Source organism: Manis pentadactyla, chromosome 16, assembly GCF_030020395.1.
Source record: "Manis pentadactyla isolate mManPen7 chromosome 16, mManPen7.hap1, whole genome shotgun sequence".
NCBI classification, from domain to species: domain Eukaryota; kingdom Metazoa; phylum Chordata; class Mammalia; order Pholidota; family Manidae; genus Manis; species Manis pentadactyla.
This window is the reverse complement of record NC_080034.1, coordinates 19910174-19937285: the sequence shown is the minus strand read 5'-3', so window position 1 is coordinate 19937285 and position 27112 is coordinate 19910174. Positions and strand designations below refer to the sequence as shown.

At 38.0% G+C, this 27112-nt stretch overlaps 1 protein-coding gene across 2 annotated transcripts in view; it reads left to right on the top strand.

Annotated features, from left to right (window-relative positions):
- Positions 1-27112, top strand: part of LRRC1 (leucine rich repeat containing 1) — a 122147-nt gene that overhangs the window by 61133 nt on the left and 33902 nt on the right. For both annotated transcript variants that reach the window (XM_036916361.2, XM_036916362.2), the window contains 2 exons: positions 13275-13353; positions 16762-16851. In XM_036916361.2, the coding sequence (XP_036772256.1) occupies positions 13275-13353; positions 16762-16851 (169 nt within the window). The remainder of the gene's footprint in view (positions 1-13274; positions 13354-16761; positions 16852-27112) is intronic.

Genomic DNA, 27112 nt, shown 5'->3' with positions numbered 1-27112 from the left:
TTGTGAGGCAGTCCAGTGAAGCCTTCAGCACATGCAGCCCTCAAATGCTGGTTCTGCTTCAGTCTAAGAGCAGAACTAGCTTCATTAATGGAGGTGAGTTATGGATGGGGGCTGTGAGTAACTGTCAGATTTCTCACTAAAATGGCCAGGGCCTCATCACAGTGGTTCCTAACCTGGCTGCAAATTAAATTCAATGCAAGTAGGACTTTTAAAAAATACTGCCCCAATTTTTTTTAAAATTCTGACTTTTTGGAATCTCTGGTGATGTTAACTCCTGGTGGTTCTGATGTGCAGTCAAGACTGAGAAGTAGTTAAATTAAATGCCTCGGTGTTTCTCAGATGGCTTTAAGACACTCTTTATCTGAATCTCCATGAGCTCTGGGTTAAAAAGCAGATTCCTTCTTCAGACCCTAGATCTGGTGAATCACTGGCTAGGAGTGGGGCCAGCCCTTTCATAAAATAAGCATCCTAAGTAATTCTTCTGTACTCTGCACTGAGAATCCCCAGCCTCTGGGATGTTAGACTTACTTTAGGGATGTGAATTGGAAAAGGCTGCTGAGAACTTGACAATCAGCATTCGAGTAGTTTATCTGGGCCAAATAGCTTTTCCCTGCACTTCTGGAGAACTGTGTTATTCACTCCTGGCCCTGCACCCTCTCATTCTCCTCTGTGTGTTGCCCAGAGAATGTTCTTAGGGGTCTGAATGACTCATTCTAGCCTGTGGTCAAGTCTGTCAGTTGACAAACACTGTGTGTGGTGTGGGGGTGTGAGAGGTGAACACTTGTAGTAAGATGTTCATCCCAGCTGACAAGAATTAAGATTCAAATTGGAAAAATAAAGTGCACTTAAAAAGATAACATGAGACAGCATGGGATCAGACCCATAGAATTCATGCAGAGGAGTAGGTCTGACCACAGGGGTTGGTTTGCACTCCAGAAAGGAAAAAGTCTTGTGGTCTAGGGAAGACAGAGGAGACTTGGGGAGATATGAAGCCTTCTGGATCAAAGCATTCATCCATTGGAAGATTTCATGTCCCTAGAGAATTTAGATGCATAGCTACCAATTGTTGTACTTTTGTCCATAGTAAATGGGATTAAATAAAATGAGCTGTAATTTTGAGTGAATGTTGAAGTATACAAATACTGTTTTTTAGTTTTTTCTCTTTAGTAGCTGTTATATTAAGTTTTAAGTAGACACTATTCAGAATCACATGCATTTTCTTGGGAAGAGGTTAAGTACAAAGAATGCCAAACTGTTCACATTCTTTTCCCCCATCACATTATTCTATATGAAACCTAACATTTGCTTTTCTATAATTCTTTTTTACTTTTTTGTTAATTAAAAATATCAACATAGTACTGGAGGTCCTAGTCATGGCAATCAGACAAAAGAAGAAATAAAAGGCATCCAGATTGGTAAGGAAGAAGTCAAACTGTCACTGTTTGCAGATGACATGATATTGTACATAAAAAACCCTAAAGAATCCACTCCCAAACTACTAGAACTAAAAACTGAATTCAGCAAAGTTGCAGGACACAAAATTAATATACAGAAATCTGTTGCACTCCTATACACTAATGATGAACTAGCAGAAAGAGAAATTAGGAAAATAATTCCATTCACAATTGCATCAAAAAAAATAAAATACCTAGGAATAAACCTAACCAAGGAAGTGAAAGACCTATACGTTGAAAACTATGTGACACTCCTAAGAGAAATTAAAGAGGGCACTAATAAATGGAAACTCATCCCATGCTCTTGGGTAGGAAGAATTAATATTGTCAAAGTTGCCCTCCTGTCTAAAGCAATCTACAGATTCAGTGCAATCCCTATCAAAATACGGACAGCATTCTTCAATAAACTAGAACAAATTGTTCTAAAATTCATGTGGAACCATGAAAGACCCTGAACAGCCAAAGAAATCCTGTGAAGGAAGAATAAAGCGGGGGGGATCTCACTTCCCAACTTCAAGCTCTACTACAAAGGCACAGTAATCAAGACAATTTGGTACTGGCATAAGAACAGACCCATAGACCAGTGGAACAGAATAGAAAGTCCAGATATTAACCGAAGCATACATGGTCAATTAATATATGATAGAGGAGCCATGGGCATACAATGGGAAAGTGACATCCTCTTCAACAGCTGGTGTTGGCAAAACTGGGCAGCTACATGTAAGAGAATGGAACTGGATTACTGTCTAACTGCATACACAAAAGTAGACTTGAAATGGATCAAAGACCTGAATGTAAGTCATGAAACCATAAAAATCTTAGAAGAAAACATAGCAAAAACTCTCTTGAATATAAACATGAACTTCTTCATGAGCATATCTCCATGGGAAAGGGAAACAAAAGCAAAAATGAACAAGTGGGACTATATTAAACTAAAAAGCTTCTGTACAACAAAGGACACCATCAGTAGAACAAAAAGGCATCCTACAGTGTGAGAGAATATATTCATAAATGACATATCTGATAAGGGGTTGACATCCAAAACATACAAAGAGCTCACGCACCTCAACAAACAAAAAGCAAATAATCCAATTAAAAAATGGGCAGAGGAGCTGAACAGACACTTCTCCAAAGAAGAAATTCAGATGGCCAACAGGCACATGAAAAGATGCTCCACATCCCTAATCATCAGAGAAATGCAAATTAAAACCACAAGGAGATATCACCTCACACCAGTAAGGATGGCCACCATCGAAAAGACAAACAACAATAAATGCTGTCGAGGATGTGGAGAAAGGGGAACCCTCCTATACTGCTGGTGAGAATGTAAATTATTTCAACTATTGTGGAAAACTCAAAATAGAAATACCATTTGACTCAGGATTTCCACTCCTAGGAATTTACTCTAAGAATTCAGGAGCCCCATTTGAAAAAGACATATGCACCCGTATGTTTATTGCAGTATTATTTACAATAGCCAAGAAATGGAAGCAACCTAAGTGTCCATCAGTAGATGAATGGATAAAGAAGATGTGGTACATATACACAATGGAATATTATTCAGCCATAAGAAGAGAAAAAATCCTACCATTTGCAACAATATGGATGGAGCTAAAGGGTATTATGCTCAGTGAAGTAAGTCAGGTGGAGAAAGACAAGTACCAAATGATTTCACTCATCTGTGGAGTATAAGAACAAAGCAAAAACTGAAGGAACAAAACAGCAGCAGACTCACAGAACCCAAGAATGGGCTAACAGTTACCAAAGGGAAAGGGACTGACTGGGGAGGATGGGTGGGAAGGGAGGGATAAGGGGGAAAAAGGGGCATTACAATTAGCACACATCATGTAGGGAGGAGGCACGGGGAACGCAGTATAGCACAGAGAAGACAAGTAGTGATTCTATAGCATCCTACTAAGCATCCTACTAAGTGACTGCAATGGGGTATATCAAGTTGGGGACTTGATAATGGGGAGAATCTAGTAACCACAGTGTTGCTCATGTAATTGTATACTAATGATACCAAAATAAAAAAACATTTTTAAAAAATCAGAATCTTGTATCTCAAGACATATTTGGGTTTATATAGCCTACTGTGCTAGGGAGGAAAGCTCAGCCATAAAGGTTATTTTGGTAATTGTGGCTGGAATTGGGTAAAAACCTTCCAGGCTGAGAAAGTTTTTTGCCAGCACAAGTTACCAAGACTCTAAAATAAAACTTTGACAGAGCGGCCCTCTGTCCTGCCTTCCATCCTGTACCTTGCAGAGACCCACACCAGCCTTTCTGCTCTCTATTGTCTGTGCCCATCTTCCCTTCACAGACACTGGAAAGGTGCTTGAGCAGGAATTGTGCCTTTGTCTACAAGGCTGGCTGCCTCCTTGGTGAGTCTGTGGTGGTTGGAATAATATGATAAATGGGATGATGCTTTCGAAAAAAACCTCCATGTAGCATTTTTTCTGCACATGAGAACAGCTGTGGCAGCAAATGCCGACTTGGATTATGCATTTGTATTTAGTCTTGTTTGACAATCCCAGATATTTTTAAGCAGTATTGAGTCAGGCAACCATCAGTACAGTGTTCAGACTGTCTTAATCAGCCAGCCTGTTTGGCACACAAGGACCTTGTTTTACTCGAGTAGTAAATAATTCTCAATGAAGCAATATGATGTACTGTGTGTGCCCGAAGTCACAACATTCAGTATATTATGACAGCTTTCTGCGTATGTTCATACATGCTTGTTCTGTTCATTGCTAGTTTAGTCTTTGTAGTGTTTGAACTCTGTCTTTAGGCAGGTCTGGATTCCTGGTTTTTATACATAACAGGATCGTACATTCCATGCTAGTGGGACCCTCCCATTTTCCTTCCCTCCCTCCATGTGGCATTGCCTAGTAGATGCAGTGTTCATTGCTGAGAATGTTTCATATTATGGCAACTGCTTCCTTCCACGGGATTTTGTCGTTTACCTCTGCTGTGGATATGTGTCTCTCATCCTGTGAGCCTGCTCTCAGTTGATGGGCCTTCTTACACCTCTGCTGCCTCCTGCTCCCGGGATCCACTTCTGTCCCTTGCGCACAGCCAGGGTCCTGAGGTCTGCAGTCCTCCCTGCTTGCTGTGCACCGCCTTTCTTGTTGCCTTCTGAGCAAAGCTGGGAATGAGCTTCTACAGCTTTCTTCCATTCCACTTCTGTCTGCCTCTCTGCTAACTGTGCAGGTTTTCCAAACAGTAACAACAAAACCAAACCCAAACACATAAAAATGAAATTTTCCCTTGACCTGGGTATTTTCTCAAGGTATAAGCATCTCTGGTCTTCCTGCTAAGTGTCTGACTTTTTAAAGGCATACTCTATCCCACGTTCTCAGACTTTTAAATTTAATGGAGCAGTATAATTTTTTTAAGTGAAATTGTACACAGGATTACTGTCTCTTTATTTTGATAAGAAAAACTGTCAGTGCCATTTAGTAAAAGACAAGAGATTTCAACTCCCCAGGCAGGGTATAATCTCTGATTAAACAGAGGACAACAGTCCTTTTAAATAAATAGCTTTGGCTTCATGATCAGAAAACCCTTCCCTCTTCCCCCCATTTTCCTCATCTTGCCAGCTATGAATACTGTATGCCAGACTAGAATTTGGCAGCTACTGTTTCAGATGGCCCCCTCTCTTTACCCACAGAAGCCAGTGGGTAATGCTGGCTTCTCAAACTTTTCGGTTTGACTTCCCTTCAAACCACTCTTTGTCTTCTCAAAGATGACCATAGATTCCTAACAGCCAACCGCATGTCTTCTCACCCGTTGGTTGCCGCAGTGGCTGATCCTCTTGCTGACAGTCTCTGCTCCCTTGAATTCTTGGCTTTGCTCTCATGGTTCTCTTCGCCTTTGCCTGTTGGGTGCCTCTTACCCCCATTACAGGAGGTCCACTCTTGCTTCCTCTCCCCTCAGACTGCTCATCCCCTCCATCTTTGTGTCAGTAACTGCCAAGTGGCACGTCAGAACCACAGGCTTAGGCTTCTCCCTCTTCTGTCTCTCCATGTGCATTTCCTCCGGCATCTCTTACTGCAGCCTGTTTGGAGCTGACTGAATCTGAGTCTCCAGATCCTCAACAGCTACCTCACAGTCTTCCTGGGCTGTGAGGCAGATGGACTAGAATTTCAGAGCTCTGCCCTTCTGTACCAGCAGAGTCACTTTGGACATTTTAATGTTTCTGAGCCTGCTTCTGCATCTGTTAATGGGACTACTACTGTTTACCTCAGTGTTTGTTGTAAGGATTAGAGATGATGCTGTAAAATGTCAGTTATAATACCTGGCACGTAAAACGGTAGCTTTTCTTATTTGGAGCCACACAGTCAAGTGGTATCGCAGGGCTTAGCGAGGAGTAGTTCGTCTTTTTCAGAGCCATTCCAGTCACTTTTCCTGATCTTGAGTCTGTCCCCTGCTGTTCTTTCAGTGCCTGACTATCCACTTGAAGCTAAGGTAGCAGTGACAACAGCTGTCCAGTGACTAACTTCAAAAGAGGCTTCTCTGAGCACCAGGCAATCAGGTGGCAATGTCCAGTGTTCATCTGAAGTAGTACTGTGCTCAAACACACAATGTCTCCGTCTGGCTGAAAGGAGGGGTGTGTGTTTGTGCTCATGAGTGTGCACTCTTGAAACCATGGCAGCCAGCTTGAGCATAGGTGTCAACTCATTATTGCCCAAAGTGAGCCATGGGACACATTTGCTTACCAGGAGTTGCTCCAGCATTTGGAGAACCTTCAGTATGTGAGCAGGAATATTAATTCACTAAGTTAATCCTCTCTCATAGGAGGGGACAGCATTGGATGGGAAGAAAATGAGGGTCTTTATAATCTTGTATTTCATTCTTGCATCATCGTCAGTAGGTTCACTCTTGCTTCCTCTCTCCTAGTTCTTTTAAAATTGTTAAATATAAAAAATGCATAGTATAAATGTTGGTTTCCATGAGAAGAAAAGCCCAAGTGGACTTACGTAGGCCATATCTTATGCATTATCTCTAGAGATGAGAAATATGAGTGTGATTAAATTCTAGTTGAAAAAGTGTTCCTCTTGAACAAGACTTGAGGGGCTTATTGAATGCTGATGCAGTTTAAGGGAGGTTTGTGGTCTCTGATACCCGTGTGCACATGGTGAATCCTGGATTCCTAACATTCCTAGCAGGGCCTCCTGTACCGCTGGATCTCTTTGCAGGGCAGTTCACAGGGTGGCTTTCTTTATGACACTACCATTTGTGCTCTATTACTGTGTCTGCCTCTGGTTTGATATAGTATCAGTGATGTGGCATTGAGGCACTTTCCTCAAATTCTTGACTGTTCATGCAGTTACGCATTTCTTTGTCTGAGATTGGACACTAATAACAAGAGACATTTTCAAAGGCTTGGTTCTTTTTATATTGGCCAAGTTCTTGATATGTATTTTCCCCTCTGGTCTGAGTGTATGTCAGGGACCCCAGTGTATGTCATATACTCCAGACCTCACAGATTAATACAAAAAGTGATCCACACTTACCAAAGCAATCTGTGCCACTTAGGGGCCATTGCCTTCCTTTCCTGCCTTTTTTAGTCCTTTATATTCATATTCTTTACCAAGTTATCCTGTCCATTGTCTCATTTCACCTCTCAGTAGCCCTAGCTGGTGGATGAGGCAGAGAATCAGAGCAGCCCTTCTGTGAGGAAGCAGAGGCTCAGAGCAGTTGCAGTTTACCAATGTTAAGTGAGGATGCTGGCATTGGAATCTGTTTTCTGATTTCTGAGTAAGCAAGTGTTGTCGAATGCCTGCTGAAGGCCTACACTGTGGTAGATAACTGGGGAGACAATGCAGATCTGATTTCTGAGCTGGTGGGGGATACATCCACTGGGGAAGCAAGATACTGAGGAAATTTTTATAATCCCCTCTGAGCAAAGTGCTTCAAAGAAGTATGGGCACTGTGGGAAGCCTAATCTATTTCAGGAGATTTAGGACAGGCTTAATTGAAGTTTTATGGCATCATATTGCCTTTTGTCAGTATGCTAATTACACTCTTCTCTCTTTCCTTGTCAGAGCTACATTAAGCAAGAAATAATTATGAAACATTTTAGCATTATGTACTTAATCTAGTACTATACTTAATTTCACTACTATGTCAGAATCAAAAGTTGATCAAGATTAATCGCATCACTGAATTACATTTTGAACTTTCTTCTTTGTTCCTTTGGTATTTTTATTATGTTATCTTGAAAATGACTATCAGTTTTGTTCTATTTAATCAGAAGAACTAGGTAAAGAAAAAGCTGAAAACTGATGTGGATTGTCAGATGGGATGGCGAGCTTCCCCCGGCTCCCTCCCCTTGAGCTCCTGAATTTAGAGGCAGCGTCCCCTTTGGCTCCTGCACGTCTTGCTCCTTGGGGCTTGTAGCAGTTAGGCCTCTTGGGTTGAGTTTTGCGACTTCTCTTGACCTCATTCATTCTTCCTAGAGACAAGGTAACTTCATGATGAAGAGTGCAGGCTCTGGGGTGAGAAGGCTTAGGTTCAAATTCTGCTCCGCCTGCTTACTTGCTGTGTAATGTGGCTAGGTAGTTAGGCTTTGGTGCCTCTATTACTCACTCAGAGAATGTGTATGGTAAGAGTAACAGAGTTATTGTGAAGATTTGCGTTAGTTACTTTGTTCAAAGTGGTTAGAATTGAGCCTGACACTTAGTGCTCAGTAAACTTAGTTGCTGGGGCTGTTTTTCCATCACAGGTTTTTAGGAAAATGATCCTCAGAGTGCAAACTAGGCTGGAACCGGCGAAAAGAAAGTCTCTACTTGGGCCAAATCCGGGACCCTGATCTTGCTGGCAGCTTGCACTAATGAAGCTAACACAGCCACTGTGCTGCGGGAGGAGTAGTGCTGGTGCGGTAGGGGTAGATGATTGCTTACATAGCTATTGCCCCATTTTCAGTAATAAAATTTCAACTTTCTAACTTTCCATATGATATGTTCTGAGTAACATTTCAAGTGTTATTCTTTGCAATTTTATAAAAAGACAGATTAATAGATGGAAGTGATAATTTGCTTTCTTTAAACAATTCTAGTCTTCTTTAACTTTCTATTTCCAAATTAGATAGTCTTAGAGAAGAGCCACAGAAATATCTGAGAATACTGTTTTGCCTCATACTGCAAGGTACTCAGTGCAGAGAACTTAGTGTTTTAACTTAGTAAGTGTTTTAACTTACTAACATCAGATAAATCTTGAACCCAGGAGAGGAGACACTGTTTATATAGAATAAGGAGAAATGACAGTGAGTAATTAATTTATTCAGAAATAAATTATTCAGAAAAAATGTGCTATGCATGGGGCTATGATCACAGACAAAACAGGCTGTCTATGCACAGCCTTCTGTGAAAGGAAGTGCCCTGGAAATTTCTAAACTCAGCAGAACTTGAGCGGTCCATCCCATCTCCATCACGAGAGGCCCTAAAATGGCCTTGAATGGAAAACAATGGTCCTTTCTACTAATCCCCACCCAACGTTGATAAAAGAGTTCAAGTGCTTTTATTTATGCCACTCTCATTTATTCTTATGACAACCCCAAGCTGGAAGTATGATCATCCCCATTTTATAGAAAAGAAAACTCCCTGTCTAGCAAATTAATTCTAAATAGTTCAACCTGGCATTTGGTAATCTGCTCTAAGGAGATCCTTTCAGCCTTCTCTCCAGATAGTTCCATATTGGTATCTTGAAGTTCAGGCACACTGAGCTGCCATTCCTCAGACCTTCCCCTCTCCTCATTTGTCATCCAATGTCACATTCATGCCTGTACTTCTCTGCTCTTATTTATTTGATTCAAGCATAAGTGTTGTCTAATTTTCTTCTCTAAACTTCTGCAGCACTTGAAGTGTGATATGCGGGCAATATTTAAAAATATCTGTTGATGTCCCATTTTACAGATAAGGAAATTAAGGCACAGGTAGGTTATGTAGTTTGCCCGTGGGCACAAACCTAATAAATGTGGAAAACTGGTACAGGTTGCTTTTATGGTTGTTTAGATTTGATGCAGTACAAATTGCATACAGGGAGAGACCATGTAAGAGGATTTTGTAGTCATCTAAATGATTGAAGCCTACACTAAGTTAATAATACTAGAAGTGGGGAAAAAAAATAATGCTAGGAGTGGGAAAGAATATGAGAAGGATTTGGAAATTGGATGTGAGAGAGGGAATGGGGGAAGGGATTCATATTACAGCGTTTTATTCGTGTTGTTGGTCAGCCTAGGACCTATTGAGGAGGTGATATTTATATATATTTTTTCATATGTTTAGTCTTAAACCTCACATTTGTTGCAAGCAAAATATTTGGGTATCAGTTAAAGGGAATTTCAACAGGGAATAACCCACAAGCTTTATACTATCTTTTGTAAGAGATCTGGAACTAAGCATTTTTCTTACTGGGTAAATAGAGCTAATACTCTGTGGGCATATTTCATGACCCAAATGAGAGAGCACCCCAGCTGTCCTTGCAGAGCTGTGTAATGTTAGTTTTCCATTCATTCATTCATTCATTCATTCAGTACCTATGGGCTGCTTAAGTTTGACACTATGTCAGCTTTGGGAAAACAGTGATAGACAAGGAAAACTTGGTTCTTTCTCTCCAATGAGCTTAGAGTTTAGTATCACCAAACAATTATTTAATTAAAACTGTGACAAGTCTCACAAAGGGGAAGCCCGAGCAAACTGAGAGCAAGGGGAATTCAACCTAATCTTGGGACCCAAGAAAAGTGTTTGTGAGGATGTGACATTTTAGTTGGGTATTTAAGGATGAGTGGATGTTCTCCTTCCTTAGTTTTCTTTTCTGATATTTATAGTAACCTGAAGCAAACCAGTAATCAGCACTCTTCCAGCTACACTATTGCCTTCCTTGTCTAAAGCTCTTACCTTTACAGGTAAATATATTTATTTTTGGTCCAGTTAGAAACATGCATATGGTAGAAAGAAATGGTCTTTGGAGTCAGGAGACCGGTGTTCTGTTTGCTGATCTGCTACTTCTCCTCTGTATACAAGTAGATTAGCCTAAAGGGAGAATGCCTTCCTATAACCCAGACCTCTAGGCTAGCTCTGTCTGGACTGAGTCCAGTTGTGTTTTCTGGCAGTTGATTTGTTATCTTCAGATCCCCAAATTTCAGACCAGTCCTGACCAGAGTTTCTTAGAGCCAGTGTGCATGTGTTTACATGGTAGGCCCATCTTCCTAAGCTTCAGTGATGTTTCCCATGCTCTGAGAAATGTGAAAGACTTCTACCTAATTGACATGCCTTTCTTCTTCCTATGTTTCTTGGATAGAGCAACAAGTTGCTGTGAAATTTATATTTTGGGGTCCAGCTTTCTCTTTTTCCTCAGGCCCTGGTTGGGTGACTGGTGCAGCATCTGCACCTCTTTTCTCAGTCTTACAAAAGTTACTCACCAGGACCTGAAGTAGTGGTGGAAGAGGAATTCTCACGGAGTCCGCAGGCTGCCCAGAACCTTTCAGACCCTGGCAAGCCATGGTGTGTCATTATCTCGTTTGCCTGGATAGCCGTGTTAATCCTGTCATGGACCTGTGTGTGCCTTTATCCTTCAGCACAGTGGTCCCATGACCTTAGCATGGGAGGGCCAGCACTCGGTGAAATAGGCCTATAACCACAGGGAAGCCACTTCATCTCTGAACCTTCATGTCCATTTTGTACAATGGAAGTTAAAATAATTTATGTTGAGATGCAATAATATATTGTGTGTAAAAGGGCCTACCACTGTATTTGTACCTCAGGGCCCACAAATGTTTGTGTGTTTTAAAAATCCCTTTCAGACTCACCAGTGGACAGGCTACACACACACACACACACGGATCGTAGTGTGTGTTTTTCACTACCTTATATGACCATGGAGGCAGAGAAGGGTGTGAGGAAAATGTTACCACAAATGTAAATGTTTTAGTTTTTAAATTTGAACTAAAAGCTTTTATGTAGCTGATGACTTTATGGTTGTTGGACCAGGGCATCCATTTTTTCCCCTTTATATCTATCTGCCTTATCCCCAGCTTGGAAATGTTAGGTATGTGTTGGGTCAGCTTGCATTTGTCAGACTGGTAGAACAGCATAGGATGCAGAGAGCCCTTTCTATTTTAGCCCTCATTAATGTTAGTATGTCCAAAATAAATATAACATGGAAATTAAATGCTCTGAAACTAACCTTTTAAAATCCTAAAAGCTGTAATCTCAAGTTTTGTAACAAGAGAAAGAGGAATTTAAAATAACAAACTTGGTCATTTCAAAATCATAATGTTTAATGGCTAGTAAGCATGAGGAGAACTATTCAGCTTCACTAGTAATAAAAGGAACATAAAACAAAATGTCGCCAGACTCTTTTACTAATAACATTGGCAGTTTTAAAACATAAGAGAACAAAAGGAGGAGGAGAGATGTTGAATCGGGCACCTTGTACAGGCTGATGGAAGTATAAATAGGTATAACTTGTCCCCTTCTAAAGCAATTTAACAGTATTTATCAAGTGTTACAGAGATGTTAATGCCTTTGACACAGTAATTAAACTTCTGGGAGTTTAGCCTGAATAAATAATCACAAATGGACATAAATATAATTATGACATCAGGAACTTGGAAACAGCCTGAATGTCCAACAATGGGGGATTGATTAAAGTAAGTATGGAAATACATGCAGTGGGTGTTTCTGCCATTAAGAATGGTAGACTGAAAAAATCATGACAAGGCAAAAAAAGGTTGTTTTTTCCTACTTTCCATTATTTTACAATCAGCATGAACCTAGCATTTTGAAATATCTGTTTATATACCATGTGTATGTGTATGAATGACAACAACAAAAATGCATTAGAGTAAAACATTATCTCTGGGTGATGGGAATGTTGATGGTTTTTATTTTCTTTGGGCTTTCCTACATTTTCTGAATTGTTTGTTATCAAAAGAAAATCCATAATTAAAAATGCATATTTTAGAATACTTTGTATTGACATAATCCTGTGGAAACATACAGAACAAAGCCTAATGGGAATTATGACAGAATGCTACCAGGGGCTTTAATAGGGTGATGGGACTTGGTGGTGGTGGCGATATGTGTGTGTGTGTTTTTTTGTTTGTTTCTCTCCGGTTTTGCCGAGGCATAATTGATATATATCACTGTACAAGTTGAAGGCGTACTGCATGATGGTTTGACTTATATATATTGTGAAATGGTTACCACAGGTTCAGCTGACATCCTTATTTCATAGAGATACAATGAAAAGAAAAGAAAGAATAAAGGAAAAAAAGAAAAAGAAATTTTCTCCTTGTGATGAAAACCCATGTTTTACTGTCAACAATTTTCCACTGTGTCATTTGGCAGTGTTAGCTATCGTCATGCTGTCTGCTACCTCCCTGATACTTACGTATTTTATAACCAGAAGTCTGTACCTTTAGACCACCTTCCCCCAAAATTTCCTTTCTCCCCACCCTCCATCTCTGGTAACAAGTCTAATCTCTTTTTTCTATGAGTTGTTTTTTTTTAAAGTTCCACATATAAGTGAGCTCATATAGTATTTGTCTTTCTCTGACTTATTTCACTTATATGCTTGCAAGTTCTGTCCAGGTCATGGTGTTTATTTTTAATTATTTATTCATTGTGATTCAGTGAAGAATATATCTTGTATTAGGAAGACAAGTGAAAAATAAATGTAGAAAAATACTTTACAAATCCATACCACATTTGAATTGAGGAGTATTTCCCAGATATTCTCTTGTGACTGGTCCATCTTAAGGACCATGAAAACTGTTAACAATGTAAATGATAGACATTTTCTTTACTCCTACAGATATCCCTGAAATTCCAGAAAGCATCTCATTCTGTAAAGCACTACAGATAGCTGACTTCAGCGGAAACCCACTGACTAGGTAATCTTCCTGCTTGCTTTTCTGTCTGTAATACTTGAGAACCAAGCGAAGAATATAACCCGGTTACCCATCTTGGAGGTATACCTAAATGGATTGCTTTCTTTATCAAGGACAGTTGACCTTCACAGCTATTTACTTATAAATGACATTTTACAATGAAAGGTACACCGTGCTGTTGATGGAACATCAAATGGATGTTGTTAGGGGATGAGTGGAGGCACAGCGGAGTGTACAAAATGAGTAAGGAGCACATTTCTGGAGCAATGTGAAGAATTGGAGTAGTTCACAAATTCCCTTCTGATCCATCTTGTCTTATGGGGTAAGACTGAGGTCTAAACTCCCAGAGATCTCACTGCATAGTTATCTTTGGAGAAAGTACTATTAAAGCTATTTTTTTCTGCTTCAGTAATGAACCATTTACTGTCGTCAACTTTTCTCTAATTTCTCCCACTCCTCCTTTTTAAAAACTCTACTGACACTGTTATTTGCTTACATTAGCAATAGCTGTGAGGATTTCTCTAGGTTTATCTCTTCAAATGAAGCCACCTCTCATCTTTTACCACTGAGTCCAGTCTTGCCCTTGGTATGACACAGCATGCTGCCTGGGCATAACTGAGCGGTGCCCCTCCTTGCGGCCCCTGGCTCAGTCATGAGCCCCCTGAGCACTGGCCTCCAGGTACCTGTGTTGCCAGGATAGCCTAAAGGGTGCCCACCCAGCGATGCAGAGACAGCCCTCAGGGTGTGTCCCAGAGGTCTCTCTGGGACATGGGAGTCCGTTTCTAAGATTTCTCAAGACTTTGTAAGCAACCTCAGAAGAAAGTACTCTTCCCCTTCCATTTCCCTGCCCTTTCCTGTTTTTTTCTCTTTAGCATCTAAGAAAATAGAGTTTAAGTTAAAATTTGGGATTTATCTCACCCATTTCAAAATTTCTTGGATCTCTTGGGTATGGAGTGCTGGCAAATGCCCTGTTTAGTTTTGTTTTTCCTAGCTTATTTTCAAGAACTAAAATATGTTTTAAAAAATATTTCTGGTTTTCCTCTTCAGAATTTCACAGATTATATTACTAATGACATTTATGTATTTTTATGGAATGTAGTAATCTAATCTAGTAAGCTCTAATCTAATAGCTTTCTAATTCTTCACGTCCTCAAGTCTTACCCTCTTTCTGAACCCATTGTTCACACAGTTGTCCTCCTTCAAACCTTTCAGTAGCTCCCTGTTCCTGCAAGATAAAGTCCAAGTTCCTCGCCTCTCTCTTAGCCTGTCTTTGCGCCATCATTGCCCTCCGTTGCCTGTGTCATACTTCATATGTCATGCTCTACTCATCAGAGTGCTTGTAGGTCGTTGATTTCACTCTCCAGTCTTCTTGACTATGCCAGCCCTATTGCCCTCCTTAAAGTGCAGCTCGGGCATGGCATTTCTTGGGGAAGCCTTTCCTGATAATGCCCCACAGAGCCCTCCCCTGGATGTCTAAATGTTCTGTGTGTACTTTTTTCCATAACACTTGAAATTTGCATTTAAGTTAGGGCTTTGACCAAGACTCCCTGACTAGACTCAGAAAGTGAACTTGTTTTCCTCTATTAGTTATCCTTGTATCTCCAGCCCCACTGTAATTTCTGGAATGAAGTAAGCACTCAACAAATGTGTGTTGAATTGAGCTAAGCTGTTTGTCCCTAAGGCAGCTCAGAGAGTAAGGCAGCTGGGAAATACTCATTATGCTGTCCCGAGTGTTCCTTTTTAACCATTCACTTGCTTAATCCCCCTTTCTACTTCTTTAGTTTTCCTTGTCTAACGTCTGCTGATGTACAACTACCATTATCTCAGAATTCTCTCAACGGAAACACACCCGTATTGTGGGAGGCTCTACTCAGTTTTTACCCTGGCCTTATATTTGTCAGGTTTCTTAAAGTAAAGCCATACTCATTTGGCAGGTGTGCTCTTTTAAGAATTAAGGTGATTTACCTGTGAGTTGAAAGGACCTTAAAAGTCCTTTACCTTGGCCTACATATTTTATGGCTGAAAAACTGAAGCTCAGAGAAGTTAAATGACCTTTTGGGATCATGCGGCCTCTAAGTGGCACCTCAGACTAGATTTCCTTTCTCCTAACCTTATGTCTGTTCTTCCTCATCATGTCATACTAATGCAGCTCTGTTAATGTAACAGCCAGTGAAGAAGGAAACCAGCCATTTAAAAATACATTTCCTTATATTTAAGATCACATTAGCTAGTTCTTAAATTATGAAATGATTTATACTTCCTGGTGAAAACTTATACTTTATAAAAATTTATGCTTCCTGATGAAAGGCAGAACAGATAGGTTGCATCTTTTTGATTGTAAATAAAAAACTTACCCCTCTTCTACCATGGACGAGGTGGTAACTTTGTAAAAACCATTCCTGAGAATGTATTTCAGTGATTGTGAAAATCCTAGTTAATACTCTCACTTTCAGAACCTGAATTTGGTTGTCAGGTTTGGGATTACCTTATGTCAAAGAGCGATGCAGGATTTGTTTTTTTCAAAAGAAACTTGGAGGAAAGAAAGATTCTAATATATAGAGAGACTGTCACTAAGGCAAGAAGTCCTTGCATACCCTAAAATTAGGTGTGTGCTGTGGCGTCTCTATTAACAGATTTAGGTATAAGGACCTTCAGCCTTTTAGGTACAATGAGATCTTTTTGCCTTCAGTTAGTTTTCTTAAATTTTCCTTCCCTAAATATTGGTAACCATAGAAATATTCAAAGAAAACTTTCTTTGTAAGTTTTGAAATAATGATTTTATTTTGAAAACTCGTTATTCAGTAGAGTTTAAGGGAAGTATAAAAATTCCCTTTTGTGTGGAACATAGTGAAAAATATAATTATCTCAAGTGATTGGCATTTAAATCAGATTAAAAGAAAAATATTAAGAAAGTAGCAATTGGCTGTCAGTTGATCAATTCTAAGTAATCTGTATAGCTTTGCTCTGGTATAAGCTACAGAAAAAAAAATTAAGTAGCTGTCTTGTTTTTTACTGTAATCTTGTGGGCTAAAATTTCTCTTTATTTTCTGCCAATCAGTAAAGTATTTTCACTCATAGGCATTCTTAGCTGCAGCAGCTATTCACCATATTCTTTTACAGAGCACTCAGACCTCTCACATTTTCCCCCTTTATTCTTAGAGCTTACATATCTTTCCTCTGAATTGTTTCTGAATCACCCCATCAACAATATTGATCATGCCCCTGTTCTAAGTAGATTAAGTCCTTGTTTTTTTCCTTATTAATGTCTTATAAATAGGAAGACAAGGTTAAGCATGCCACATATAATATAGCTTTTAGGATGTTATTTCAATTAGCCTAAAAAAAGCATTCTGTTTAGTAAACATTGTATATGCACATTTCTTTTTCAATTAACATTTATTTTTGTTTTAGATTGCCAGAAAGCTTTCCTGAATTACAGAATTTGACGTGTCTTTCTGTAAATGACATCTCATTGCAGTGCCTGCCTGAAAACATTGGCAAGTAAGTTTCCACGTGAAGTTTCTTTATATCAGGATGAAAGAGCCTTTATATCATCAATTCCATCCTCCTTCCCTTTTACAGCTCTTATTTTTCTACTCAGAAAAGCCATTTACCCAGTCTTCAATATCATCCTCAAGAAATACCACCCTCCCATGTTTTTGGGTCCATTTGCCCCTAAATTTTTATCATTAGAAAGGATGCTGCTACTTGTTATTTGCAAAGAATCTAATTTGTTTGGAAGCTCTCTTCAAACCGATGGATTCCAAAATACAGTTGACCCTTCAATACCACCAACCTCCTGCATAGTTAGCGGATTAGGGGCATCAACCTCTGCATAGTCAAAAAATCCATGTATAACTCTCAATTCCTCAAACACTTAATCACCAATAGCCTACTGTTGACCAGGAGCCTTACTAGTAACATAAATAGTTGATTAATATATATTTTATATGTTAAATGTTTTATGTACTATATTCTCATAATAAACTAAGAGAACAGAAAATGTTTTTTTGAATTGGTGTAAATCTCCAAAAATTTTTCCAATATATTAAAAAAAAGATCTCCCTATAAGTGGACCATGCAGTTCAAACCCATGTCATTCAGGGGTCAGCTCTAGTTAATTTAAGCAAAGTAGCATGTATCATATAGGTGGTTGGTAAATACTGTTAAAAACTACCACTCTCAGTAATTTCATTGAAAACTTGAGAGTTTGTGCCCCTAAACAATACCTGTGTCTGTTGAGGTGTGTTCCCTCTATACCCACTTTGTTGAGAGTTTTTATTATGAATATGTTGTATTTTGTCAAATGCATCTTGTAATTTACTGAGATGATCATATGTTTTTATCCTTCCTTTTGCTAATGTGGTATATTCCATTGATGGGTTTGTGAATGTTGAACTATCATTGTATCCCTGGAATAAATCCCACTTGGTCATGGTTGAATGACATCTTAATGTATTTGAATTCAGTTTGCTAATATTTTGAGGATTTTTGCATCTTTGTTCACCAGGGATATTGGTCTATAATTTTCTTTTTTTGTAGTGTCTTTGTTTTTGATATCAGGGTAATTCTGGACTCATGGAGTGAATTTGGAAAATTCCTTCCTTTTCAGTTGTTTGGAATAATTTTAGAAGGATAGGTTTCAACTCTTGTTGGTAGAATTCCTCTGTGAAGCCATTTGGTCCTGGATTTGTTTGTTGGAATTGTTTTGATTATTGATCCAATTTTGTTTTCAGTAATCAATCTGTTCAGATTTTCTATTCCTTCCTGGTTCAGTCTTGGAAGGTTGCATGTTTTTAGGAATTTACCTATTACTTCTACATCCAATTTGTGGGCATGTGATTTTTCATAATCTCTTATAATGGTTTATATGTCTGTGGTGTCATTTCTGATTTTATCTGAGTTCTCTGTCTTTTTTTCTCAATGAGTCTAGCTGAAAGTTTGTCAGTTTTATTTGTCTTTTCAAAGAACCAGCTGTTAGTTTCATCAATGTTTTGCACTGTTTTTTCAGTCTCTGTTTCATTTATTTCTGCTCTAATCTTTATTATCTTCTTCCTTCAATTAACTTTGGCTTTGTTTGCTTTCCCTTTTCTGGTTCCTTTAGGTGTAATGTTGGATTGTTGATTTGAGAATTTTCTTGTTTCTTAAAGTGGGCCTTTGTTGATATAAACTTCCCTCTTAGGACCTCTTTTGCTGTCTCCCAAAGATTTTAAACTGTTGTGTTTATATTTTTATTAGTCTTCAGATATTTTCTAATTTCCTTTTGATTTCTAATTTTCATTGGTACATTTAGTAGCATATTTTGTTTCATCCAGTTTTTTCCTTGTGTTGATTTTTATTTTCATATCATTGTGCTTGGAAAAGGTGCTTGATATGATTTCAATCTTCTTAAATTTATTTAGACTTGTTCTGTGGCCTAACATGTGATCTATCCTGAAGAGTGTTCCATGTGCAGTGGGAAAGAATGTGTATTGTTTTTGGATGGACTGTTCTGTAACATCTATTAAGTCTGTCTGGTCTAATGGGTCCTTCAAAACCACTGTTACCTTACTGATTTTCTGTCTGGATGGTCTATCTGTTTTTGTAAGTGGGATGTTAAAGTCTCCTAGTAATGTTGTATTACTGTCATTTTCTCTCTTTATTTTTTATTTTTATTTTTTTATTATTGAAGGGTAGTTGACAACAGTATTGCATTACATTAGTTTCAGGTGTACAACACAGTGATTCAACATTTATATACATGATAATTCTAGGTACCAGGTATCACCATACCAGGTTGTTACAATATTTTGACTATATTCCTTATGCTATACATTACATCCCGGTTACTTATTTATTTTACAATTGGAAGTGTGTTTATATATATATATATATATATATGTATATATATATTTTGTGAGGGCATCTCTCATATTTATTGATCAAATAGTTGTTAACCACAATAAATTTCTGTATAGGGGGGTCAATACTCAATGCACAATCATTAATCCACCCCAAGCCTAATTTTCGTCAGTCTCCAATCTTCTGATGCATAGCGAACAAATTCTTACATGGAGCACAAATTCTTACATAGTGAATAAGTTACATGGTGAACAGTGCAAGGGCAGTCATCACAGAAGCTTTCGGTTTTGTTCATGCATTATGAACTATACACAGTCAGTTCAAATATGAATATTCATTTGATTTTTAAACTTGATTTATATGTGGATACCACATTTCTCTATTATTATTATTTTTAATAAAATGCTGAAGTAGGTAGATACGAGATAAAGGTAGAAAACAGAGTTTAGTGTTGTAAGAGAGCAAATGTAGATGATCAGGTGTGTGCCTGTAGGCTATGTGTTAATCCAAGCTGGACAAGGGCAATAAAACATCCACGTATGCAGAAGATTTCTCTCAGAACATGAGGGGGGAGGTTCTAAGCCTCACCTCTGCTGCTCCCCATTTTCTCACCACATGGCCCCCTGTGACTGTGCCTGTCTTAGGTTGTTCCTCCCTTGAGGAATCTTACCCGTCTCTGGCTAACCAGTCATCTTCCGGGGCCATACAGGGAAATGTTAAGTTGGTAGGTGAGAGAGAAGCCTTATTGTTTGAAAAGGTTAGCTTTTTACTTCTTTGCATATTTATGCCCTGTGGCATCTATGCCCAGCATTTGTCTTGAGGTATCTTTACCACTTGGAAGAATTATGATACTCGGTAAATTCGACATGTGGCACGAGTTCTATTTAAAGGTTGTGATTAGGTAGGAAGAAGAAAAGCTATAGAAGTAGCAGGCAGAAGAAAACCTGGGAAGATTGATTATTTCTTTGACATATCTTCTTGTAGAGTAACTTCAGCATGGATAGGTTTTAAACGACTAATTAAATTGTGCACACACATTAACATAATAGGAATATAGTTACCTAACCAAAGCATACCTGTAATTACCAGCCATCTCCAGTGAAACCAAGAAAACCAGTTAGGCACCTTAGGCATTTGTGAAAACTTATCTATGATATGGTGGATATTGTCCAACTGAACTTGAACAGTCTGAGAGAAATCAGACAAATTAAAACAACCCATTCCTGGGGACTGTTCACATCCCATATGTTCTTTTAGCAGTAAATAGTCTGTAGTTGTAAGATTTTGGAGCGCTACAATTTGCACTTCTCCTAATTCTTGGTTGAGTTCCAACAGTATAGATCCAGTCCAATTTTTGTTTTACTGTATGCACAGGCCAGCTTAGATATCTCCTTCATCATTCCCATGGCAAGTCCAGGAACTGGTGGGATGAGTGCATCTACACCTGTGACAGTGCGTGGATCTTTGTTGGAGTTTTTTTTTTTTTTTGCTGATCATCTTCTGTCATGAGTCTTCCCGAGAGTGCTGATGTTGGAAGTTCTTTTTCATATCGTATCTTAGTTCATTTTTGGGGTAGCCAAATTAGGCTTTGATCCTCTGTATAAACACAAACAGACCCTTTGCCTACACTTTTATATGCCCTTTATATCATTGTGTAGAACTCATTAGAGGTCACCACATAGGAACTGCTTTTTTTTTTTTTTTTTTTTTAATCATTAATCTACACTTACATGACGAATACTTTGTTTACTAGGCTCTCCCCTATACCAGGTCCCCCCTATATACTCCTTTACAGTCACTGTCCATCAGCGTAGCAAACTGTTGTAGAATCACTACTTGTCTTCTCTGTGTTGTACAGCCCTCCCCTTTCTCCCACCCCTCATTTTCTCTCTTTATATTTGCTAATGTTTGCTTCATATAATTAGATGCTCCTGTGTTGGGTGCATAGGTATTTACAATTGTTATTTCCTCTTGCTAGATTGAATCTGTTACCATTGTATAGTCTTTCTTTGTCTCTTGTTACAGTCTTTGTTTTAAAGTCTGTTTTGTCCAAGTTTTGCTGCCCTTGCTCTTTTTTTCATTTCCATTTTTATGGAACGTCTTTCTATCCCTTCACTTTCAGTCAGTGTGTGTCTGTGTCTGAGGTGGGGCTTTTGTGGGCAGCACATATATATAGGTCTGTTTTTTAATCCATTCAGTCACCCCCTGTCTTTTAATCGGAGTATTTAGTCCATTCACATTTAGAGTAAATATTGATAGTATGTATTTATTGCCATTTTGTTAAATGTTTTCTGATTGTTTTTTGTAATTGTTCTCTGATTCTTTCATCTGTTGCTCTTTTCCCTTGTATGTGATTACTTTCTTTAGTATTATGCTCAGATTCCCTTCTCTTTTTGTGTATTATAGGTTTTTGATTAGTGGTTACCATGAGGTTTATATATGACCTTCTAAATATATAGCAGTCTGTATTAAGCTCATGGTTGCTTAAGTTTGAACACATTCTACATGTTTTATGTGTATGATGTCTTACTTTTTACTTTTTTATTTAGTAATTCCCTTAAATAGTTTTTTATATGCGACTGATTTTACTTCTTTGGTCTTTTAACCTTCATACTAGCTTTGAAGCTGTTGATCTACTACTTTTACTATGTTTGTTTTTACCAGTGGAATTTTTTCATTTCATAATTTTCTTCTAGCTATGGCCTTTTCTTTTCCTCTTAAAGAAGTCCGTCTTTGGAATATTATTCAGCCATAAAAAGAAAACAAATCCTACCATTTGCAACAACATGGATGGAGCTAGAGGGTATTATGCTCAGTGAAATAAGCCAGGCGGAGAAAGACAAGTACCAAATGATTTCAGTCATCTGAGGAATATAACAACAAAGCAAAACTGAAGGAACAAAACAGCAGCAGACTCATAGACTCCAAGAGGGAGTAGCAATTACCAAAGCGAAGGGGTTGGGGAGGGTGGGTGGAGAGGAAGGGAGAAGGGGATTAAGGCACATTTTGATTAGCACACACAATATAGGTAGGTCACGGGGAGGGCAGTACAGCATGGAGAAAACAAGTAATGACTGTATAGCATCTTACTATACTGATGGACAGTGATTGCAATGGGGTGAGGGGGCTTGATAATATGGGTGAATGTTGAAACCACAATGTTCGTGTGAAACCTTCATAAGATTATATATCAATGATACCTTAAATAATTAATTTATTAATGAATAGGAAAAATATTTTAATAAGAAACAGAAATTATAGTGTAGCAAAATTTCGGGTTTATAACACTATTCCCCTTCCTATATGGTTATCTTTTTCTAAGTCATTTTGTTCTAAATGAATTACAGGTTTATTAATAAAAAATCTAATGATACAAATTTGTATGAATTAAAAAAAAAAAGAAGTCCTTCTGGTTTAGGGGCGGTGGACTTCTTTAACTTCAGTTCTGAATGATAACCTTGCAGGTAGAATATGACTGGTTGCAGGTCTTTCTCTTTCAGCACTTTGACTGTATGGTGCCCCTCCTCTCTGGCCTGTTAAGTTTCTGCTGCAGACTCAGCTGATAGTCTTATGGGGTTTTCCTTGTGTGCAAATTTGTTGCATTTCTCTTGCTGCATTTAGAATTCTCTCTTTGTCTTTCATTTTTTACATTTTAACTATTATGTGTCTTGGTGTGGACCTCCTTCAGTTCATCTTGTTTGGGCCTCTTTGTGGTTCCTGGACTGGATGCCTGTTAACTTCCCCAAGTTGACAGCTGTTACTTTTTCAAGTAAATTTTCTACCCCTTTTTCTTTCTCTCCTCCTCATGTGATTCCTATAATGTGAATGTTAGTACCTTTGGTGTCATTCCAGTGGTTCTTTAACCTACCCTCACTTTTTAAAATTCTTTTTTTTTTTTTTTTTGCTCTTCAGCTTGAGTGCTTCCCATTACCCGTCTTCCAGTCACTGATCCACTGATCCATTCTACTGCATCCTCTAATCTGCTGTTGATTTTTTAGAACACTTGTTAAATTACAAAAATGCAACACCTCTGATTAGTCTTATGAACAAGTGATTGGCATCAGGGAGGATGGCAGTTTATCAGCCAAATTTCAGCAAAGATCTTTTCATAATTAGAAGAAATTTTAAGAAATTAGTATGATGATTTAATAAATGCAGCTGATAATGCAGTTCTTCTTTAATCAGTGTGACCTTGTGAAATATCTTTTTCCTCTATTGTAGCCATTAAACCAAGTTTCAGGACAAATAATTTAGTCTATTGTTTTGTCCCCAAATATAAAACAAAAGATTTAGTACATAATATAGTATTTTCAGTCCTGTTGCTTTCACTAATGAAAATCCAAAAAACCTTTTATATCTTTAGTAAAACATTTTAATTGTGTTTTGCCTTCTACTTAAAATGTCTTGTTTTTATATATTTTCTACAATGTATATAATACACTGGCACATATTATATCAATATATTTTTAAATACAAAGATCATGAAGGTATACTCTTAAATGTGTGAAGACCTTCATGCTAGAATAGAATGTTTGGAAGTTAACTAAGCTTGAAACCAGTGGTTCTCCAGCTCTGCTTTGTCAGGTCTCTAGGGGTTTCATCAGAGTCTCCCCAGGGCATTGTGCAGAGTAAGAACCATTGCTGTGATGGGTGTTCTCTGCTGATCCTTATTTGCTCCAGTAAAGCTCTATTACTAGCTTTTTAATTTTATTTTTGCATTGGTGTTACATATAATTTTTTTTAAAAGTCTGCTGCAAATATTTTTCAAGTTAGATTGGAGACCACTGTGTTTACCTACTTGGTGGTAGCTGTTTATTGTTGCAACTGTGATGTAGACCTCACCAAACTCTACTTAAAAGAGCAGAAAACTTCAAAGCCTATTTTTTTGAATGTGAAATTTAACCATTTTTACCTGCCTCCTTTCTTTCCAAATTGGCTGTCCTCACTTAGTGATTGAAATTCTCCCTCTTGCATCAAGCCTTCTGTAATGACTGGAAGAAGTGGAATAAATCCAAAACTCACAGGTTTCCTGACCCACCTTTGACTGCCCACACACTAAACACTTTAGTCCTTTGTCTGTACACAGAAGTCTAGTTGTTCAGTTTAATTGTGTGTATGTAATTAGTGTGTGCATCTGGATCACCTTGTTCCCTGAAACAGTAGGGGTTTTGATTGTTCAACTCTCCTTGTGTCTGTACCAACCTTGCCATTGTTCTGACTTACTGAACAAAGTTTGTGTGACAATGTGTACAGTTTTACCACCTTCACTCTGTTAGCTCCCAACCTGTCATCAATAGGTAATCCAGTTAGATTCTAGAAGTTTTGTGCTAGGACCATGCTGGCCTGTTCATGCATGGTCACTGTTTGACTTAATGCTATATAGTCAGTTTCTATAAAAAGTTGATACCAAGAAACAACTATGAAAAAGAACTTCCATTGCTCTAAAACCTTCTAATGAAGAATAATTATTGACCATTAATATTGCTTAATTTCCCTGATAAAAAGAGCCATTAGGGAGAGATTTTTGAAATAGGTATTTTTAGGGGAAAAAAATACCTCACCAGAAGAACTGGTAAGCTTCTTCCTTTTAATAATAGTTCTGACATTTATCACATTTCCTTTCCTGCTTTTGTTGCCAGAAAACTCAGATCTAATTGCAGTGATCGGTGGGAGCAGCTGTATTAATTTCCATGTGATGAAGGGAACTAAGAAATTGGGGGAGAAGTATTGCTGACATTTACAGTGGGGTGGATGCTCTGTTAGGAACATACACATCTCATTACACCTGTGCTCATAAGGTTAGCATTACCCATCCTGAGCCTCATTAGCTGTGTCTGTAAAATACAGGTTACGAATCTGCCCAGGTTTGTGCCTCTGGTGGGTGGTAGAGCTGGGATCTGAACTTAATTTCTTCCTTGAAGAAGCTGCATATTCTATTTCATGAAACTTTTTGGATGTTTGTACTTTGTAAGACTTCTTTATATCCCTTTTAGAAAAAGTTGGGGGAAAATTAAGTAAGTGACTTTATATATTACTGAAGATGCCAGTTAACATGGAAGGGCAGCAGGAGAGGAGGAGGCAAGCATTCAGTATGGTCTAAATAAAAATGATTCCTCAGGTATGCCCTTGAAAACCAGTGCCTAGTGAATAAAGTGCCTTTTCACTTTACTACCACTAAAAACAAATGGAAGATTCCACTGGTAAAGCCAGAAAGGATAATTTTGCTTCAAGTTTTCAAAGGTTATTACAAAGTGTGAATGAATTTATCTTTCAAAAGAGCATGTGAGTATCTTTCTTGCAATCAGTTGTATTAATTTCTACTCAAGTAATCACCCAGTGAATTTTTTACTTTTCAGAAATGAGTTAGCCTACAGATGGACATGATCTTGTACATAGAGAAGCCAAAAAACTATTATAGCTAATAAATGAATTCACCATGATTGCAGCATACAAAATCAATATATAATAATCACTTGTATTTCTGTATACTAGTAATGAACAATTCAGAAATTAAGAAAATAATTCCATTTATAAAGTACCAAAAAGAGTAAAATACCTAGAAATAAACCTAAGAGAAGAAATGTAAGACTCATACACTGCAAATGACAAAACATTGTTGAAAAAAGTTGAAGATGACCTAAATAAATGCAAAGACATCCTGGAAAGACATCTATCCTTTACAGATTGGAAGATTTAATACTGTTAAGATAGTAATACTTCTCAAATTGATCTACTGTTCAGCTTAATCCCCAGCAAAATCCAGCTGCCTTTTTTTGTAGAAATTGACAAGCTGATGCTAAAATTCAGATGGAATATAGAGATCCAGAGTAACCAAAGCAGTCTTAAACAAGACGTCTTTCGAGACTTACCTAGTAAGCATCAGTAATCAAGCTCTGTGGTACTGATATAAGGATAGGCATACAGATCAATGGAATACAATTGCAGATTCAGAAACAAAAACCCTTTTATTTATGTTTAACTGATTCTGACAAGACTGTCAAAACAATTCAAGAAGGAAAAATAGTCTTTTCAACAAATGCCATTGGGACAACTGAACATCTATCCATATGCAAGAGAATGAAGTTACACCCCTACCTCACACCACATATAGAAATTAACTCTAGTGGAGCAGAGACCTAAACGTCAGAGCTTAAAAACACTTACAAAAAAAGCAAAAACAAAAAAACAAAACAAAAACATAGAGGTAAATCTTTGTGATATTGGATTTGGCAATGGTTTCTTAGATATGACACCAAATGCCTGTATAACAAAAGAAAAAATGGCCAACTTGGGCTTCATTAAAATTAAAGACTTTTATGCATCAAAGGACATTATCAAGAAAGTGAAAAGAGAACCTACAGGTTGGAGAAAATATTTGCAAATCATATATCTGATAAGAGTCTTTCATCCCAGAAGGTGTAAAGAAATCTTACAGCTCAATAATAAAAAGACAAAGAGCACAATATAAATAAAAATGGGCAAAGGATTTGAATACACATTTGTCCAAAGAAAATATAAACATGGCCAATAAGCATATGAAAAGATTCTCAACATCACTGCCATCAGATAAGTGCAGATCAAACCACAGGGATGCACAGTCGACCCTTGAACCACAGTGGTTTGAACTGTACAGGTCCACTTATATGGGTATTTTTCAATAAATAGAAAATTTTTGGAGTGAGAAGTGTGCAGATGTTTGTGTGTGGGGGTCAGTGCAACCCCCATGTTCTACAAGGGTCAACTATACCACTTCAGCCCTGCTAGATGACTATAATAAAAATTATGAACAATAACAAATGAGGATGTATAGAAATCGATACTCTCACCCAATGTTTGTGGGGAGTTAAAATGAAACACCCTCATTTGAGGGAGCTGGTCCTTCCTCAAAAAGTTGAACATAGTTACCTTATGACCCAGCAAT